General features: G+C 37.5%; 1 protein-coding gene across 2 annotated transcripts in view; it reads right to left on the reverse strand.

The window, feature by feature from the left end:
• The window catches only part of LOC149802580 (uncharacterized), a 139416-nt gene that overhangs the window by 31832 nt on the left and 87431 nt on the right, over positions 1–20153 (reverse strand). For both annotated transcript variants that reach the window (XR_016420062.1, XM_089951852.1), the window contains exons 20-24: positions 13235–13323; positions 11630–11870; positions 7311–7390; positions 2439–2634; positions 1083–1165 (exon numbers count right to left, since the gene is read on the reverse strand). Coding sequence is in view for 1 of the 2 variants with exons in the window: in XM_089951852.1 (XP_089807978.1) it covers positions 1083–1165; positions 2439–2634; positions 7311–7390; positions 11630–11870; positions 13235–13323 (689 nt within the window). In the remaining variant the exon portion in view is untranslated. The remainder of the gene's footprint in view (positions 1–1082; positions 1166–2438; positions 2635–7310; positions 7391–11629; positions 11871–13234; positions 13324–20153) is intronic.

The raw sequence follows: 20153 nt of genomic DNA on the forward strand, positions 1-20153 counted from the left end.
TTTTCAAGAGGTCAGTGTAGTGGCCATATTATAGGTCAAATAAGCACCATTTTCATTTGAGACCAATTAGACACCATAAGATGTCTTGTTAAAACCTCATGCTAATAAGATCTTCCATTCAGGACAAATAGTAACACAAAATTTGTAAGATGCCTACCATGGTGTCCATATTACATGTTGTTGTTGTTGTTGTTGTTGTAGGGTTTAGTACCATTTTTCAGCACCAGATAGAATATACATGGTGGCCAGTAACTGGTGGAGAAAGAACCCAGACCCACCCCCACCCAAGAACCACCAACCAACAAGAAGCTACTGGCAAGCTTTCTCAGATACCCACATTGGCTGAACCTGAGACTTTAACCCACGGAGAGATAGGTGAGATGGCAATGGTTTATAACTTGGCCACTCTGGGCCCCCCTTCTGCATGCAATATCAACACCATTTTCATTTAGGACCAAGTAGACGTAAAAAGAAATCTTTCATGAAAACATGTTGATATAACTTTCCATTCGGGAGGAGTAGCAATATCAAGATTTTCAATACAACCATTGTGGTGATCATACTGGATGTACAAGTACCATTATTTTCATCTGAGACCAACTAGGCTTAATAAAAAGTCTTCTAGCTAAAACCCCATGTCAATTATTATTTTCCATTCGGGAGGAACAGCAATAAGTTAAGGATTGCAGCCATGGCAAAAAACATCTCTCCCCCCTCTCTCTCTGAAAATACAGTACATACATACATACATACATACATACATACATGCTGATATGTCCATCCATTAAGGAGGAGAAGTAATGATAACACAAGTTTCATGATAATCTCAATGTCAGAAATAGCGACTCTCACAGTAGCACCATTTTCATTTAGGCCCAATAAGACCATGGGATGAATGTACATGTTAAGTTTCATGTCAATCCTTTATGTAGTTCAGGAGGAAAAGTGGTAACAAACTTGTGCTAATAGACTACAGTGAACAGGCCATCCCAACAGCTGTCCAGTCTATGACCAGCTGAACAAAAAATAAGCAAATAGCTTAATATCCTAATTTTATGGTATGCAGATGTGCATTTCCTTACCTTGGTGGCATTCTGCTTGAGTACATCTGCCAGTTCATGCATGGCAAACTCACAGATCTGACATCCAACAGCTGGTACACCCACTGTATGAAAATATTAAAAAATTACTGACGGACATACAAAATTAAGCTAGAGCTAAAGAAGGAAGGAAAAGTGTTTAAAAACTCACAAAACAAATACAAATAATAAGGAATCATAAAAATGTATGTCTGATGTTATTATCAAGCGGTTTGTTTATGTCAGCATTTTTTTAATGTGGTAGTAAGAATGTATTGATATACATGTATGAATTAGTAATACAAACATTCTTTAATCTGTTCAAGATTAAACTTATCTTAAAATTCTTCACTGCACACACCCTTAATCAGACAAGTTGTCTAACAGGTAAGAAAATTATTCCTAGAGACAGACAAAACCAGTATGTCAGACCTGCCAACCCTGACGATTGCATATCAGTAAGGCAGTTGATTTTTTCTGTAAGTTTGACCAGTTTTCAGTAAGGTGTAACAAAATATCATAAACTGCCATTGTAAGGCTGAAAAACGTAATTAAAAGTTCAGTATTCAGAATAAGCAGCGATGATAAACATTATGTTCACCTGAAAAGTTTGTAAAGTATGTGCAGACTTTATTTACCACTAGTACAGTGCACACATTTTAGTTCCAAACCCTATGCAGCTCAATGGCTTGTTGCTGTCTCTCAACTTGACATAATTCCTTCAAATTCTTTTCCATTTCACATGACGACCTCAAACATATTTCCCGCCACGAGTCATACTCAAATTGGCATGTGATGTCCAATAAAAATAATTGTGTCCCTTCCAGCTTTTATTCACAAGAATCTGAATATTCCTTTTTAATTTTCCTTTGTTGATTATTAATACTTTCCAAGAGGCTTATTTCTGGACACAATTTAAAATTTTTTTTGTATATGATCAACGGTTTGATCATGCAGATGCTTCGCATGAACAAATAGGGCGTATTAAAGCGGCTAACGTGCTGCTGTAAAGTTAGTCTGGTTCCCTGACCAATTTCATTACTCCTAATATGAAACCTGGATCCAAATCAAACACGGATGAACATATTTTCAGGATTTTTTGTCAATTATCATTTTTCCGTAGTTTTTGCTTTTATGCCACAAGTCAGTATTTTAAGGGTAATTTTCATAAGACTTATGGCAAAATCTTAAGAGTTGGCAGGTCTGGTATGTTAAAAGAAAAAAATAAGATTATACAACAAATTGAAACTATTTCTAACAAAGAATTTCACCCACGTTCTTAATCAGAATAACTGTCTTAAACTATCTGACAAAAATAAGAAAATTATCCAATGGGTAAATGCCATTAATTTTGTTTACCCATTACAGGTTGAGAAGCTTTAAGTAGTTTGCCAGAACACAGTCCAATGGCAGAACAGATTTTTTCAGGCTCAATCTCTTGTTGTAGCAGACTGATGATTACATCAGTGTACTGGTCCACAAAGTCCTTACACTCCTGGCTAATGGTGGCAGGGAAGTAGGTACAGACATTTTCTAGGGCTTTCTTGATCTGTGCCTATAGACATGAAAAGAACTAAAAATGTATTCATGGAACATGAATGCTCCTCCCCCACACACACACACAAACACACTCACAGTGCCTGAAAACTAACATAAACACAAAACACTGCTAAATGTTTGCTGAATGAATAGATGGAAGGACAGACAAACATAGGTCTATATGCTCCAACTACTGTTTTGGTACCCTTATCCTAGCTTTGTTACAACAACAAAAACGTGATAATATATACTTTTTTGTGTTGAAATTCTAATGCCCACAAAAAGCTCAAGTTCGCAATATTTTACATAATTTAGGTTTCCAAACCAACCATCCACTGTGGATAGTACTTTTTCTGTAAAGCTAAATCCAGAAAATAAGTTTTTTACTGCTCATACTTTACACAGCTTTTTTACAGAGGGTGGGGGTGGTCTTGCTACTGATGCAGTGAGCATAAAACACAAGTTCAAGACATTTGTATCAAAGAGATTTTCATGTATATTTTAAAGATGTAGAAATAACAGCTCTTTGGAATTTAAAATTGATTGGAACATACAATGCTTGCAACAGGGAGGTGGCAAAAATCCTCTATGTATTGCTATGGATTCTAGAACACTTTCCTATAGCAGTTTTTTTTTATGCATCTGTATATGTTTCTGTCTGTATGATTATATGTCTATTTATCTTACATAAACTCACATTATCTTCTTAGCAAAATAGAAAATCACTTAAGTACATTGGTAGTGTTATAAGAAATACAGTGCTCTATGTAACCTCAGCAGCTATAGCATAAAAAGATTTGATGTTTGCCAAAAATATCGGATTTTAAAGACGAAATTTTACTTTCCTCTCAATGAGTTTAATGATCTTAAATTTTTGTGAACTGTTATAAATTGTGAACTAAATTAAAAAGTTAATTTTATCATTGTAAGGGCTCATGCAATCAGAATCCATGAACTTCCCTCCCATTAAAAGTTCACTTTGTGAAATAGACTGCTGTATTGAGCATCGGTTGTATGTTGGCCATCAAAGTAAAGCACTGGTAGGCATGTAAGTCCTTGTTGGGCATCAAAGCTATGGTAGGCATTTTAAGTCCTTGTTGGGCATGAAAGTACTGTAATATATTGCATGTCCTTGTTGGGCATCAAAGTACTGTTATACACTGCAAGTCCTTGTTGCGCATGAAAGTACTGTTGAATATTACAAGTCATTGTTGGCTAACGAAGTATTGTTATAAATTGCAAGTCCTTGTTGGCCATGAAAGTGCTGTTATATATGGCAAGTCACTTTTGTCCATCCAAGTATTCTTATATATTGCACATCCCTGAATTTATATATTGCATGTCCTTGATGGCCATCGAAGTACTGGTTATACAGTGCAAATCCTTCTAGGCCAACAAAATACTGTTGTATGTTACAAATCCTCATCCTCAATGTCCAAAAGTGGACCAATTCTAAATTCAATACAACAAATTCAGCAGTCTTACTTTAGAATTATGGGTCAAATGGAAGAACATATTTCAAGTGATTATCATATCCTCAAAACAGGCATTTGGGAAAAAGGTTATTTTTAGCCTGTATTACCTTTCCACAATTTTAAAAATATTTACTACTTGAAAACATGTTTCATTTTGTAGGTGTTCATGTACGTCAAACATGGGTATATTCAAGACAAAATTAGCTCATTATTATTGCTAAGTTGATCAAACAAGTTATTTTAAATTATGAAATTTAAAATTGCTGAGGTTGTCAGATTCTTAAATCTATGCCTAACTTCAGCAATACTAATATGGGATAGTGCTAAAAGATGTAAGATTAAGGCAGGCAAGTAACTATCTGTTAAAAATCCTTTTAATTGATTCTACCCATACAACTAAATTATGACCAGCTGAATTTAAGTGCCATATCTTGTGACGGTCCTAAAGTTGGTGCATCCTACATTAAATGTGTCATTTTTTTTTTCTTCATACAGTTTACACAACAACCCATCATGACTTTTCCAGCCATAACCACTTCCATTGACAGTTCAACTAAAGGTATTCTCAAATATCTGCTGGCTGGCACATACTCTGCTGGTGGTGCTACAATCGAATCATCTGATTTTGTTACAACATCTAAAACTAATCCAGTAATGTTCTTTTTTATATTCAGAGTGAACTTGCATGGAGAACATAAGAACAGAATTCTGTTCATGACCAAAGTTTCTAATGGTAAAATTCTTCATTGACAAAATAATATACAGAAATGAAATACTATTCCAAACATACTGTGCAGATAACTGCAAAAAAAACCCCCGTTTTCTCTACATTTTTCATGTAATATCAATGTAATATCGGCACAAGTCTATACGTTTAAACACAGTAAGGCCTAACTTGTGAGACAACCTCTTCTGCCAACAAAAAAACCCAATCTCGATAGAAATATGGTCTCTCATAACAGATTTGTGCAAGATTACCATTTTTCAAGGTCAAAATGCAGCAGGTTTAAGAAGAAAAAATAACCACAATTGCTGCACATGCATTTTATTTTTTATTTATAGTTAACATCAAGATATTGCAATCATTTCATGTCAAAATAATTTTGTATAGCAATAAAGATATACATCTATCATAAAACATTTACAATTATATTTGTACAGGTAGGTTAGCATATGATGCAAAGTTAATATGGCAATATTTAATTATCCTGTCCAATAGGATCACAAAAATGTTAATATATATGATAGGCCTAGATAAGTCAAGAGTTTAGTACCAGAAAAAAGGCGGGGTGTTGATATTTTAGTACCAGAAAAAAGGTGGGGTGTTGATGAAAGACAATGTGATGTGAGATGGAAATAGAATGCTATTGTACAGCACTTTGTTCCAACTAAGTCTCTTTTTTTGATAAAATATAAAATAATTATCCTTCAACCAAGTACAAAATTTGCACCATCATCAATCAAACTGCAGGACTCTTGGTGCTCAGATTCATTCAGTTTGGACCAGCTTATAATAAACTGCAGGATTCCTGCAAATCTGTGCCACAGATGCAAAACTGACTGTTGTGTATTACAAGTCCTTGCTGGCCATCAAAATTACCATTATATATTGTAAGGCCTTGTTGGTCATCAATGTACTATTATAGATTGCAAGGCCTTGCTGGCCATTTAAATACTGTTACAGATTGTAAGGCCTTGTTGGCCATCAATGTACTTTTATAGATTGTAAGACCCTGTTGACCATCAAAATACTGTTACAGACTGTAAGGCCTTGTTGACCATCAAAGTACTTTTATAGATTGTAAGGCCTTGTTGACCATCAAAGTACTTTTATAGATTGTAAGGCCTTGTTGACCATCAAGGTACTTTTATAGATTGTAAGGCCTTGTTGACCATCAATGTACTTTTATAGATTGTAAGACCCTGTTGACCATCAAAATACTGTTACAGATTGTAAGGCCTTGTTGACCATCAAAATACTGTTACAGATTGTAAGGCCTTGTTGATCATCAAAATACTGTTACAGATTGTAAGGCCTTGTTGACCATCAAGGTACTGTTATGGATTGTATGTGTGTGTGTGTGTGATTTGGATTTTTAACATAGCTTTAACAATTTTTCAATCATATCGCTACGATGTCTGCAGTGTGGCAGTTTAAAGTGATGTCTAGCATTGGGGCATCATGCTGCAGACATGTAGCATGATGTCCCACCCAGTCACATTACCTGACACCAGGCCAACCAGTCGTAACACTAACCTCTTAATGCTGAGCGTCAAGCAAGGCAGCTGTTAGTACCATTTTTGTAAGTCTTTGGTACGACTCAACCGGAGATCGAACCCACGACCTATCGCATCCGAGGCGGATGCTCTAATCACTAGGCCACCAGAGTGGTTGTTATGGCTTGTAAGGCCTTGTTGACCATCAAAATACTGTTATAGATTGTAAGGCCTTGTTGGCAAAGTACTGTTGTGATTGCAAGACATTGTTGACCAGTCCTAACACTAACCTCTTAATGCTGAGTGCCAAGCGAGGCAGCTGTTAGTACCATTTTTGTAAGTCTTTGGTATGACTCGACCAGGAATCGAACCCACGACCTCCCACATCCGAGGTGGATGCTCTAACCACTAGGCCACCAGAGTGGTTGTTATGGATTGTAAGGCCTTGTTGACCATCAAAGTACTGTTATAGATTGTAAGGCCTTGTTGGCAAAGTATTGTTATGGATTGTAAGACCTTGTTGACCATGAACATACTGGAATATACAGCTTAGCATCACAAAATGTGCCAGCAGATTATGGTCTATGCTGTTTGCTTGAAATCAATGAAAGAAAGAAGCTTAAACTCTTAATTATAACCTACCGGCACATTCAGTCCAGTTTACCTTGACAGATATATCTTGGTAGTCTGTCCATAATTTCAGCCACCTGTCTGTAGTTTAAAAGGACTTATCTAATATTAACACACTGTCAATACAAACTAAGAAAAGATCTTTTCGAAGACTTTTCATTCATGAACTTCTAAAAGTTTTCAAGAAGTATTTTCTTCATTTTGGAATCTGAACTTTCTCCAGATAATGTTTTCATACTGCACAAAAGTTGAAACAGAACATAAACTTGGTACAATACACATCAACTGATTACACTGATAATAGATGAGTGTGGTATACACAAGCAAATATGCTTAACTTAAATTTATTTAAAAAAGCCAAGCATCTTACCTCTGTGGAGTTCTGCTCAATGTACTTCTGAAGCTTTTTCATAACAAACTCACAGAGTATACACTCTGGGCTGGCAGATGCTGCAATACAAGACAGATTTAATACACAAATTATACACAAAGTATACACTCATGGCTGGCAGATGCTGCAATGCATGACAGATTTAATACACAAAGTATACACTCATGGCTGGCAGATGCAGCAATACTGTTTAATAGACAAATTATACACTCACGACTGGCATACACAGAATACAAGACAATATTAATACCAATCATGTGAAGTTATATGAAAGCATATTAACACTGTATAAGGTACAGTGCTTCCTCTTATAAAACTGGCAATGGGACCTTATACTGAGGTTCTGAGTAACATGAAGCCAACTGTTATTTTGTTCTCAATTAGCAAGAACATAATCAAATAAAGTTCACCTCTCTCAACAAGTCATGCACAGGGATCCTTAAACATAGACCTAAGCATAGGTGATGGAGCAATTTAATCAGCCGGGAGTCTGGTGATCTACTTGGCTACTTTTACTTGACACCTGGCTACTTTAAAAAAGAGGGGGGGGGGCATCAAACCTATGCCTACTTTGGCAACTCATCCTCCCACTTTCAATCTAATGGAAGACCCTGCCAAGGTACCTTTGAAAAATTAAGAAAGGGATGAGCATCAACAATAAGAAGAGAGGGTATTGGGGATGGGTGGGGTAATGGTTAAACTTCTTTTATAATCGTGTTGGGAATAAATGTAAATAAATAGCTTATTTCTAATGAAACAAATAGCTATTTTCTAAGAAGTTGCTTGCCTTTATTTATAAATTGCCTTTTTTTTCAAGACCGCCAATCTTTGAAACAAGTTTCAGTACAGGCTGTATTACATTACTGACTTTGTATGTGAAAGTGGATACATTCTAGTATTATTGCTGATTCACAACAGAACTAGATTCTTTCTTTAAAAATAAAATGGACAAGTCTGGAAGTGTCAAAAGGAATGTGCATCCATCTGGTCTGGACTGGAGATAATGATAGGTCATGTAATCTGCTCACCCTGCATGCTATCAGAAAGCATAACTCAATCGAACTAATCTGAAATGAGCCATGTCAAAACCCACAAGATATTCCATTTTGGGCAAGGAATTTTGGTCATTTCAAGTCAAAATTGGGTAGTAAGTCTTTTTAGAACTTTATCATAATCAATATCACCTCTACCATGATACCAGAAAGTATTGGAAATAATGGAATCGTAGCCTTTGATAGTAACTGGGGCTATTTTTTCCCCCTAAAACAAACAGAGAAAGAAATCAGCTAGCTATGGGATTGAGGCACTCAAAGGAACAATGCAGCACTTTCCACTAGTCACAAAATACTTACCACTTCCCCCTCATACAAAGTGGAGGTTATTCTAGCTCGCAAGATTCTCTGCATGACTGAAGATGGAACTGGTCCTGACAAAAATGAAATACCTGTGATGGCAGCTGTCTCAGTAAGTTCTGCTTCCTGGACATATCTATCACTAGATCAAGTTGATTGCTGATCAAGTAGTTGTCCCACCTTGCAGCTCTGACCCCTAAATTTCCTGAACTTGGACCGTGCTTCTGGGTCAGGGAATGGGGTAACAAAGGTGGGTTGTTTGTGACTACACCTTGTCACAAAAAAGTCTATCATTGGATGCCCTTAAAGCATGCAAATCGGATAAAAGATTGATGAACAGACAATTCTGTATGAAAGATCTGACCCTTTCTTGACTGAGTCAGCATGGACACAGATGCTGCCTGGAATGTGTCCAATTTGTACAGTTGTATTTAACTGGGAGCACAAGTATAGAGATTTCCAAACCAAAATCCACAGATCAGTGATTTGTCCCCTCCTGTTTGAGGAAGTAGGGTACCACCACCAAACTGACCATCAAAATAAGACTACTTTCCTGCTGAGTCCTTCCAGATATGAAAAGTCTTCATTATAGCCTCATTTGTAGAGATTGATATAAGTGGTACTTAATCTGCTTCGACATGCCAAAGACCATGTTGAAGCAGTGCAACAAGTGCATTCCCAAAACTGTACAACCTGTTGGGTTTTTTCACTGTCGTTAGCCAATATTTGCGGCACCACTGATGCAGGAATACTACTACTTTGACTGTGATCCAGACTTTGTAATCAAGTTGACTGGAAAAGTGGCAAGCACTATCAGAAAGCAAGTTTGATATGGTAGCTATCTGGTGGATGATGGGGGCTTAAGCTTGGATGAGTTAAGGCATGTCAACACCCTGGAGAGGGTCCATTTTGGGAATAACATGAGTGAGAGAGGTCAGGATAAACCAAATTTGGACAAGAAGTCAGAAATATCCTTGTTGTGTCCAATATTGTCTTGTTCATGACATTAGAACATGTCCGAGATCATGGTTCAAAATTCCTTTATGGTGATTGGGGTTAACTTCCTGTCTTCAAAAAGAAAGATGGCCTGTTGAGGAATGGAGGCAGAAAGCAGTATGACATCAATGATCTGACACAGTAATTAAAAACTTGATATTTCCCTTGTATGCCTTCAAAGTGAAGGGCATTCTAGCTGTTGTGATCCTCACCACAACTTAAGTTCTGAATTACTATTTGTGTAAGGCATACCAAACAAGAGCCAAGCATAAAGGAGGAGTTTCTCTGAACAGCAGCAACCTGGGTTGCTTGAGCAGAGTGGTGTGTGTGTGTGATTTGGATTTTGAATGTAGCTTTAACAATTTTTCAGTCATATTGCTATGATGTCTGCAGTGTGGCAGTTTATAGTGATGCCAAGCACTGGGGCGTCATATCGCAGACATGTGGCATGATGTCCCACTCAGTCACATTATCCTGACACCAGGCCGACCAGTCCTAACACTAACCTCTTCATGCTGAGCGCCAAGTGAGGCAGCTGTTAGTACCATTTTTATAAGTCTTTGGTACGACTCGGCCAGGGATCGAACCCACAACATTGAGCAGAGTGGATGAAGACTAGGACTTTCCTGGGTATGTCCGTTTCTGAGGTGAGCAGAACGTTGATCCAGATTTGTCCCTTCATAGAGGGGTGATAAGAATTATCAGTTCATGTCCCTCACCTTCTGAATTACTTTTGGTATCAGGATTGATGGAGGGAAGGCAAAGACCCACACTCCTTCCCTGCTGACTGACAGAGCATTGATGGCCAATGCTTCTGGGTCAGGAAAAGGGGAAATAAATGTTGTCAATTTGTTGTTCCACCTGATCATGAAAAGATCTATCATAAAGCAGCATAATAAACTTGATTGAATTTGAAAGGATGGTGTTACAACTCTATGGTCACAAACAAAGTAAAAGAAAGAAGAAAAACCAGTAAGTTTTGTAAAACTTAACAAAGAATTTAATTATCTAAGTCACAAATGAAAATGTGAGAGGAACTTAGTATTATGATGTGAATCCAGAATAATCTTGACAAAGTTCTATGATAGTCCTAAATGAATTGAAAGTTCTGTATAAATTTCAAATCTGGAAATGTACTAATCTGCCAAGAATCAAGATGTCAAGATGGTGTTGTCCAGAACTTCTTCGAATATTTCACAACAGTTCCAAAATAATATTATAGTCCAAATAATGGGCACTTTCTATTTTCACAGAACAGTCCAAAAAAATGTTTTTCCTCTCGAAGAGTATATATAAGTATAACATAAAACACGTCTGCAGACTTACAACAGGAACACAAGAAATGAGGATGACTCCAAAACCTGAATGAATCTGATTCCTCAGTTCTTTCACTACATACAATTAATATTATGAATATTATTTCACAATATACCTCATGTGACAGCTCACACTACTCATTTTGCATTGACCTAGCCTAGTCAATGGGAAGTTACTGAATTCTTCCAGAAACATTAGAACCCCATAGCCAATAAGAAACTGATTGTCAACACATACGTAAGCAGCTATTTATAGATCCTATGTAATACTATGTTCTTAACAGACTCAGGTGATATATGCAAACTGTAACTAAAGATATTCTTAACAATTTACATCCATGAATAAAAATGTTAAAAATTACAAGCAGTTACAAAATATACAGACATAAATAACAATGGAGAGACCACTGGAGCATTTTTTTTCCTGTTATACAGAATAGGATAATCATTCATACAGAATAGGATCAACTGAGTGAAGCACAACCACGTGTTGGTCAACATGAAACACCTCTTACTTAATCCACAACAATTAACCTCTTTAATAAAGGTGATTTACTCTTTAAAAACATTTTTTTTACTGAGACTATATTCAGCAAAACTTGCTAAGATCTTTCTTTTTCAATGTAACTATTACCTTTTCTGGACACAGCTGGAAGCACCTCTATCGGCTTGATAAATGGGTCAGATGACAATCGTAGAGTTGAATCCCCTTCTGAACACAGCTTGATAAGCTGACAAATGACCTTGGCATTGCCTCCCTGCTTCAAGAGGTCAATGATGACAGGTCCATATGTATTCACTAATGTAACACAGGTATCACGTATGGAGACAGGCAATACACTGCACACCTTCTCCAACTCAGACATCAAATCAGGCTATAAAAAAAAAATCAAGAAATCCAACAAAACAATTTTTTATTTACATACACATATCTGGTCCAGCAACCACCTGTAAAAAGAGCACCATTTTTCAGTTCCCTTGAAATTTCCAACATAGTTTGCCTGTATATACTAAGGCAACCAATTGCTCAATGTGACCAAAGACATGTATGTGTTCTCTTTATGGAAACCAGTGATTATTAGGGGTTAATGTCTACTATTAAACCTTATCTGATTTCTTTCTTTCTACATTTTTCTCTCTTCTCTTCCTTCTGCTTGTCTGTGTGTCTATCTATCTATACTTTATTGTTTCTTTCAAATCTACTTATGTGACATACCAGTGTATAAAAGACCATTTACCTATAAAGTATAAAGACAACATTTTGTGATCCCCTGTGCAGTCAAGTAATCTGAGCACTATGTAATTCTAATTAATGATTGAATTAAATTTATCACTCCTCTCAATTAAAACAACTAAAATTCTTCCAAGACTGATATTAATACTAGGAATGCCAAATTCCCCACAATTCATCTCTTATAAGCAAAGTAAAGATGTAATAAAAGTGAGTATCACATTGATTCTAGAATAATATCAACTGTAAGCAAGGTCAGGTGGTTTACACTAGCTAATCAGAAATTAGGTCTTCTTGATCTCTGAAGAACTCTTGTCCTGAAATCAGATCATGTAATGTTTGTTGCGATCAAAATCAGAAGTACAACTCAACCTTGAAATTTGTGAATGAATAATGAATTTTATACCCTTAATACATGAATGATCTCTTCTATAAAGTGCAAATCTGTGTTCATATATAGTAATATTCATAAATGTAATTATTATTATGAAGATATATATGCATAATATAGATATACATAATGTCATATATATGGCATACAGTGGCTAAAAAGGATAATAAATATGGTATCAAAAGGTTCCTATTAAACAAGTCTAAATAACTTCCACAAAAAATTAGATTGTTAAATAGAAACGCTATAAGCTATAAACATGGCATGAATGGTCAAACAAAGCAAACAATTTAAGTCTATTAGATAAATTTGCTTGCTTGCCTGCTTCTGAGCATGTTCTGTTGAACCTAGTGTCCCTTTCACATGCATCAACAGGAAGATGTATCCTCCTGTATGTAACTTGCACAAACTTTAATGGTGAAAACAGTGCTGTAGCTTCTAGTCAAAATAATATGTCTCACCATGCTTATGCAAATTGGATAAAAAGAAAAATATTTCAACTGAAATACAATATTAAAGAACTTGGTTTAATTCTGATATCAAATTTTTTTTCCTCCCAAATTCCTACAATCCAGATGACAATTTTTCAGAAGATACAAAGCTGTCAGACTATTTACCTCAGACATATTCTTTACAAATTCCTCCAATAGGCTAAGCATTTGCTGACATGCATCACACTCAAGATTGTTGGCTCCAATGGGGTTCCCTGTTCAAAGAGATTATCTTGGAATTTAACATTTGTTGGAAAAAGTAGTTAAAAGAAAATTACTTTTGAAAGGTGAGGATGGGTACTCATCTGCTGACTGGCAAACTGACTGCATTTGCCATAAATTATTTGATTCTGAACATTGACAGAATGATTGTGGATTACTCCGTCTTTTTGTAGACGCTGGTTGATAATACTTTAAATAAATGGTGGTGTAATAGCATCCCATCCCATATATTTTGTCTGATACATGAATAATTATAAAAATTCAAAGTCTACAAAGAAACATGCCTCACATTCATTTGTATCATGTCTTTTTTAAAGTATTTTCAGTCTTTCAGATTTGTCACTTTATTTATTTATTCCAACCCCTTTACTCACCCTACCCTTCCTGACAATGTCGAAGGGGTCATAACATAAAATATATATAACATATAATTTATCTTCCTGCATAATAAAATGGTTTAAATGTCTAATATTTAGATATAAATCAAGAATAATATATAAAGGCAAGATAACTACCAAGTTTTGTGAATCTTCACCCAGTGGTTTACAAGAAGATTTGGTTATAGATTGATGGAAGCAAAGTGATCTTGTAATAGATTGGTGGAAACATGGTTATCTGCTTATGGATTGATGGAAACAAATTGAGTTGGTTATGGATTTGTGGAAACAAGGTTATGTGGTTATGGATTGGTGGAAACAAGGTGATCTGGTTATGAATTGAAGGACATGGAGATCTGGTTATGGATTGATGAAAACAAGGTTATCTGGTTATGAATTGAAGGACATGGAGATCTGGTTATGGATTGATGAAAACAAGGTGATCTGGTTATGAATTGAAGGACATGGAGATCTGGTTATGGATTGATGAAAACAAGGTTATCTGGTTATGGATTGATGGAAACAATGAGATCTGGTCATAGACTGATGGAAACAAGGTGATCTGTTTATGGATTGATTGAAAAAAGATTCTGTCATGGACTGATGGACACCAGGAGATTTAGTTACAGACTAATTGGCACAAGATTAGGTTGTGTACTGATGGACACAAGATTTGGTTATGGATTGATGGACAGATGGAGGGTATCAGAATATACCATCACTTGACATTGAAAGCGTGGGGATACAACTCTAGCTGCAGATGGAGACAATTAAACGTGCTTGGATGGGACATATTTACCACATTCTGCCATACTGTGACAAAGCCACATCACTTGTAGTAAATTGTTGTTGTTGTTAATTTAAGGTTTAATTCCATTTTTCAGCACAAGATAGGCTACACATGGTGGCCAGTATAAATGGTGGAGGAAGAACCTGGGAAAACCCCAGAAAGAACCACCGATCCACGAGAAGCTACTGGCAAGCTTTCTCACATACCCACATTTGCCAAGCCCAAGATTAGAACCCATGCAGACAGGTGAGATGGCAGTGATCTGTAACAGTGAGTGCTTCAGACCACTTGGCCACTCAGGGCCCCCTTGTAGCAAATCTGTGTCTATTTTGTAACAATCACACACATCCACATCCCACACAGACATTCACACCTATTGTTGTCTGACAATTAGGACTACAGAGGCAAACATGATAAAACCTAATATTTCTATAAAAAAAAGCTGTTACAGTATTATTTACTTTATAATACCTAAGGAGTAATACCACCACCTCACAAATTCAGCCCCCCCCACCAACAGCTAAACATTTTTAGCAACTAATCACCCCTTGAAAAAGGAATTGGCACCCAATCCCATGTGGACCTCAGTTACTACTGGAGCAGAATGCATGCTCTCCTAGCAAGATATAACTTTGGACATTCTGAGAGGGTCCATTCATATTATGACGGGGTTAAGTATTTTTGAAGAAACATTTTACTACAAAAAAAATTGGTTTCTTCTCCAAATATGTTAACCAATCATAATACCTTATGACAGGTGTCGGCAACCTGTGGCATGCATGCCAATGGTGGCTTCCCTGACTCTTCTGAAAGGCACATGGCATGGGTTATAGTTTTGTACTAAAAACAATAATTAAAGGGACAAATATGACTTGGCATGCAGCACTCTACAAGTGAGCATACCTGACACAGCAATTCTAAGAGGCTGCCAATGCTTGCCTCAGGAGAATAGGTAGGAGGTAGAGGGAGTTACATTCCCTTGCCCCAGAAAAATCATCTCTGGTCCCCTAAGTTATGTGATACAGCTTCTAGAATAAGAATGCAGTTGGAACATAGACTCCATGTGCAATGATGCATTTTTGGAAAGGGAAAATTTTCCCTCCCACAATTCAAAGAAAGTTGGCATGTCTTTAAGAAACTGCCAAACAACCCAGAATGGTAGTCTGTTGTGCTGCAGTGATAGGTTCCACTAGATCTAAATAAGCCATCTGCAATGAAAGAAATTGAGGTAAGAGCTAGTGAAAGCATGCTACAACCTCCACACCACACCTTGCATAATGTCAGGTAGGGAACAGTTTCACTTGAATACAACACTTGTTGCGACTGCCCTAACTTCATGAGCCAAAAGGCCTAAGTTCATTTGATTTTGGGTATAAGATGAATGTATAACCCCTCATATCCTGGACAACAGAGCTTGAGCCAATATCATCTTTTCCCCCTCTCTGCAGTAAGATGAGACAGGATCTCCCTCATTGCACTGGCTCAGTTCTTTTCAGGAACCACATCAGAGCTCTCACAGGTCCTGGCTAGAATGAGGCTTCACCACAAAAGATCAATTGCCCTGGAATAGAAGCTTGTGCTTAACAATAAAAGCAGAGGCCATCGTAAGTAATAATGACAATGACCCATATGTCAAAACTGTAAAACTAGTATATGGTCAACCAATAAGGCATGTATCTGGCTGCTTCTGCCAGCTGTAGCCAATATGATTAGGAAACAGGTCTTACAAAATATGTGAATTAATGAAGCTCCTGCAATTATTTCAAAGCTGCATTATAGTCAAGTTAGCACCCATGAAAGATTCCACTTTGGGCCAAGTGCCAGTGCCTTTGGGGGTGGCAATCAAACTTTGATAGATCAGAGAGGTCTTTGTTTTGTCTTATGTCCTCTCTTCTGCAATGATGCAATGTATCAGTTTGTGGATCTGTTTCTCATCAAAGAGCCAAAGTAAGAAGTCAGCTATTGATGCCTTAAGCTGAGAAATGTGTTTATGCGCACAACCTTGTGAGAAATGTTTCCATTCCCCCTCATAAGCTTTCAAAGAGAACAACCTTCTCACTCAGTTGATTCTCTACACCACTTGTTGAGAATTGTTTGTATTTGAGGACTTATTTAACATAATCCAGATGTGCAGATTCAACCGCTATGGATACCTGCAATCATAGTTGCTTCAGATAAATAAGAAGTAATATCACTTTTTTTCCTTGGAATTCCCATGCTAGATTCCTTTATTCATGACTTTTACCATTTGAGAGGAGCAATCAGGATGACAGTCCAATTCTCTTGCCTTTGGAATCAGAGGACAAGCATAAGAGTCCAAGCCATTCCATCTATGGAAAGAGCATTAACTAACCAGTCCTTCTTGACACAAATAGATCCAACAGTGGTCGATGACAGAAAAGGATGAAATTACCATTCTGTTTATATTAGTTGATTCTTTTGGGACAGTGAGTCTACTAAAACGTTTATTCTGCCTGGAATATGATAAACTTATATCTGGATTTGTGACTGATGACACAAATTTAGAAAATCACAAATAACGATGCCACGGTCTGGGATCTGATTCCCCCTTGCCTTCTGATGTAATTCACCATACTAGTTATTGGATAAGATAGGACTGCCCTTTCCACGTAGCTTCTTCTGCCAAGAATGAAATGATTTTTGTATGGCTTTCATCTCTATGCAATAGATGATCCTGAGTGAGCTACTGTACACTATCCTCCTGGAATGATGGAATGAGATGTGCACCACAGCCCGTTGTGCTTGCGTCTGTACAAACCATTAACTTTAGAAGCTGTTATCTAACCCCCAATGTAAACCAATTGAGTTTATCCAATATCCTGAGATGGGACCTCATATGTATGAAAAATGGTACAGTTTCTGTCAAGGGGCAAAGTTTTGGCCTTTGCTGAGACAACAGTATCACTTGTAATGGCCTCATACACAGGTGACCTAGGTCAGTGAGATCTGCTGATCCAATGAGTAACCCTAATGGGTGAAAGAATTCTCTGGAGAGGAGGTTTTTCTGTGTTAGAATTGAAACTGCTGTTTTTTAACTGCTTTTCAGAGTGTATTCCTGAGTGAGACATAATCTGGTCAGATGTGTATTGAACTCCATACCCAAGTGGGCAAAATGTTCAGTTGGCATCAGATTTTTCCTTGTTGACAACTCCGAAGCTGAGGAAGTGTGTAACAAAGGATTTCAGTGTTGATTTAAAATATAACTGGTACCTGTGAAGACTGTTGTCCAGGTAACTGGATGTCACGGACATGGAGATGGTCCTGAAATGAGCCATTACTCTCCTTAATACATGCAAAGACCCACAAATATAATGTCTGAATGGGAGTGCCTGAAACTGAGAAACTTTCCCTGAAGGTGGACTGCAGGAAATTTGAAGAAGATCTGTGAAATGGTACATGTAGATCCACATCTTACAGCTCTACAATGATAGTTAAGTCTCCCTCCTGAACAGCATTTAAAACCCACCTTGGTGTTTCCATTTTAAACCATGGTGTGTGCAGATGAAATGGATGAGAGTGCCTAGATCTATGACTGGTCAAACAGTGCCACTGGCCTCTAGGACAAGGAACAGTCTTGAAAAAGTACTATTGATTTCTCATTGCAGTACTGCGTTAAGTGGGTCCTTGGGAATGAAGAGACCATGGACAATGGGGTAGGGGTGTTGAATGTGATACCAAGACTGAAACCACTTGCTGGGTGAATTGATCACGGCAATTCTGTCTCATTCAAGAGCAAATATAGAAGTCTTCCCTTCACCATGATATCTGAAAAGGGTGGCATGAGAATATTGTTGTTTCTTGTTGTATGAAGGCTATCACAGACAGAAACTGTGACATGAACAAATCCCCTTCCCAATGTTTCTTGTCCACATTTGTTCTCAAGACCTGTGGACCTTTTCACAGTAGGAATGCTTCGTTGTCAGCTGTGTCCTAGAAAATATCTCCTCTGTCTATTAGACTATGTCTGTGGGAGATTTGTTTCCTAGTGTGCTTGTTTATATATTTCCTCCACCAAGCCTTTGAAAAGGAAGTTGCCAGAGAACGACAGAGCTTGTCTTTACAGTGGTCCTTTAAAAAGGTGGAAGCAGACAGCAATGCATCCATTTCCACCAGCTGAAGAGTTGATGCTGCTGTTATGTCACTGGCAAGAGTTGATGCTGCTGTTATGTCATTGGCAAGAGTTGATGCTGCTGTTATGTCATTAGCAAGAGTTGATGCTGATGTTATGTCATTGGCAAGAGTTGATGCTGCTGTTATGTCATTGGCAAGAATATTCTATGCAGCTGTTTAGTACCTGCAGCATCTGAAAGACAAACTCTGATACATGTCCAGTGGAAGTTATGGCGGGATAGGATATCTGTTATCTGCTTGTTGGAAGACTGCCACTGAAACTAAGTCCCACATGAGCCTACTGCCACGCCACTCCAGACCAAATGTGGTGTATCATTAAAGGACTTTCATCCCATCTACAATAAGGATGGTTTTGACATCCCCAAGGCTGCAATGTCTCTTTCTACTACTGGGGTATCTATGTGGAACAATGGAGAGTGTGTTTTATAGAATCTCATACTAAAACTTGATGGAAAGCTTTACTGCAAAAAGAAAGCTCAAATGACACAATGGTCCTGTAAATGTATGTGTAATCAACCCAATGGGTCAGCTACTCAACCAGACTGTGGTGGGATCTTGAACATACATTTGTCTTTCTTGATTAACAAATCAACAGATGCTGAACTTGGGACCAAGCTGCTTATGAAGGAGCAGGACAAAACTAGCGTAACAGGCAAAGACTTCTTCGACTTATGCTAAAAAGGTAGAGTTAGGTCAAGTAGACATTGTTAGGTCAAGTAGACATTTTTAGGTCTAGCAGGCATTGTTAGATTGATGCTCAAATGGTAGAGTCTTCTCTTGTTAGGTCAAGTAGACATTGTTAGATCTAGTAGATATTTTTAGGTCTAGCAGGCATTGCTTGATTGATGCTCAAAAGGCCTTCTCTTGTTAGGTCTAGCAGGCATTATTATTTACAGCAAAGATTATACAGCTTGTAAGCAAACTCTGTCATCCCTAGAAGAATGTGGCAATGCCAATACCTCTTGCACATTTTGCGATGGCACTGGTGGAGATTCACTAAAGCAGATCATCCCAAATTGGATATGATAACTTCCGGGCTATCACAAAGCACATCCTCCCTTAGACTGACAGATTCAAACTTGTATGAGTACTGGGGCATAGGGTTCCTTTGGTGTCTCTAGGCACTCTATGCTGATCCACAAGAGCGCCAGGGTTCTGACGCCAGGTAGATATGGTGGAACAGTGCCATTTTATCTTCCATGATGCTGTCGTTCTTTAGGCTGGGATGGCTTAGAGAATATTTTATCCACAGAACTGGTCCTTACTTTCATGGTGCAAGACAATATCTGAACTGGCTTGCTTTCACCTCATTCTTGATTATATGTAGCCAGAAGAGATAAATGGCCATTGAACCCATGTCGTATCAGTCTTACAGCTTACAAACAGTTTGCAAGGTCTCTCTCAACTGGAGAGAGCATGCAGCTCGGCACAACAAGTAGTAGTAACTGAGGTACTCACAAAATTTGGCAACAAGCCTTATATCAAGAGGAGATAAATATGACTG

Source organism: Sinohyriopsis cumingii, chromosome 3 (genome assembly GCF_028554795.1).
Source record: "Sinohyriopsis cumingii isolate HCF-2022 chromosome 3, ASM2855479v2, whole genome shotgun sequence".
Classification (NCBI taxonomy): domain Eukaryota; kingdom Metazoa; phylum Mollusca; class Bivalvia; order Unionida; family Unionidae; genus Sinohyriopsis; species Sinohyriopsis cumingii.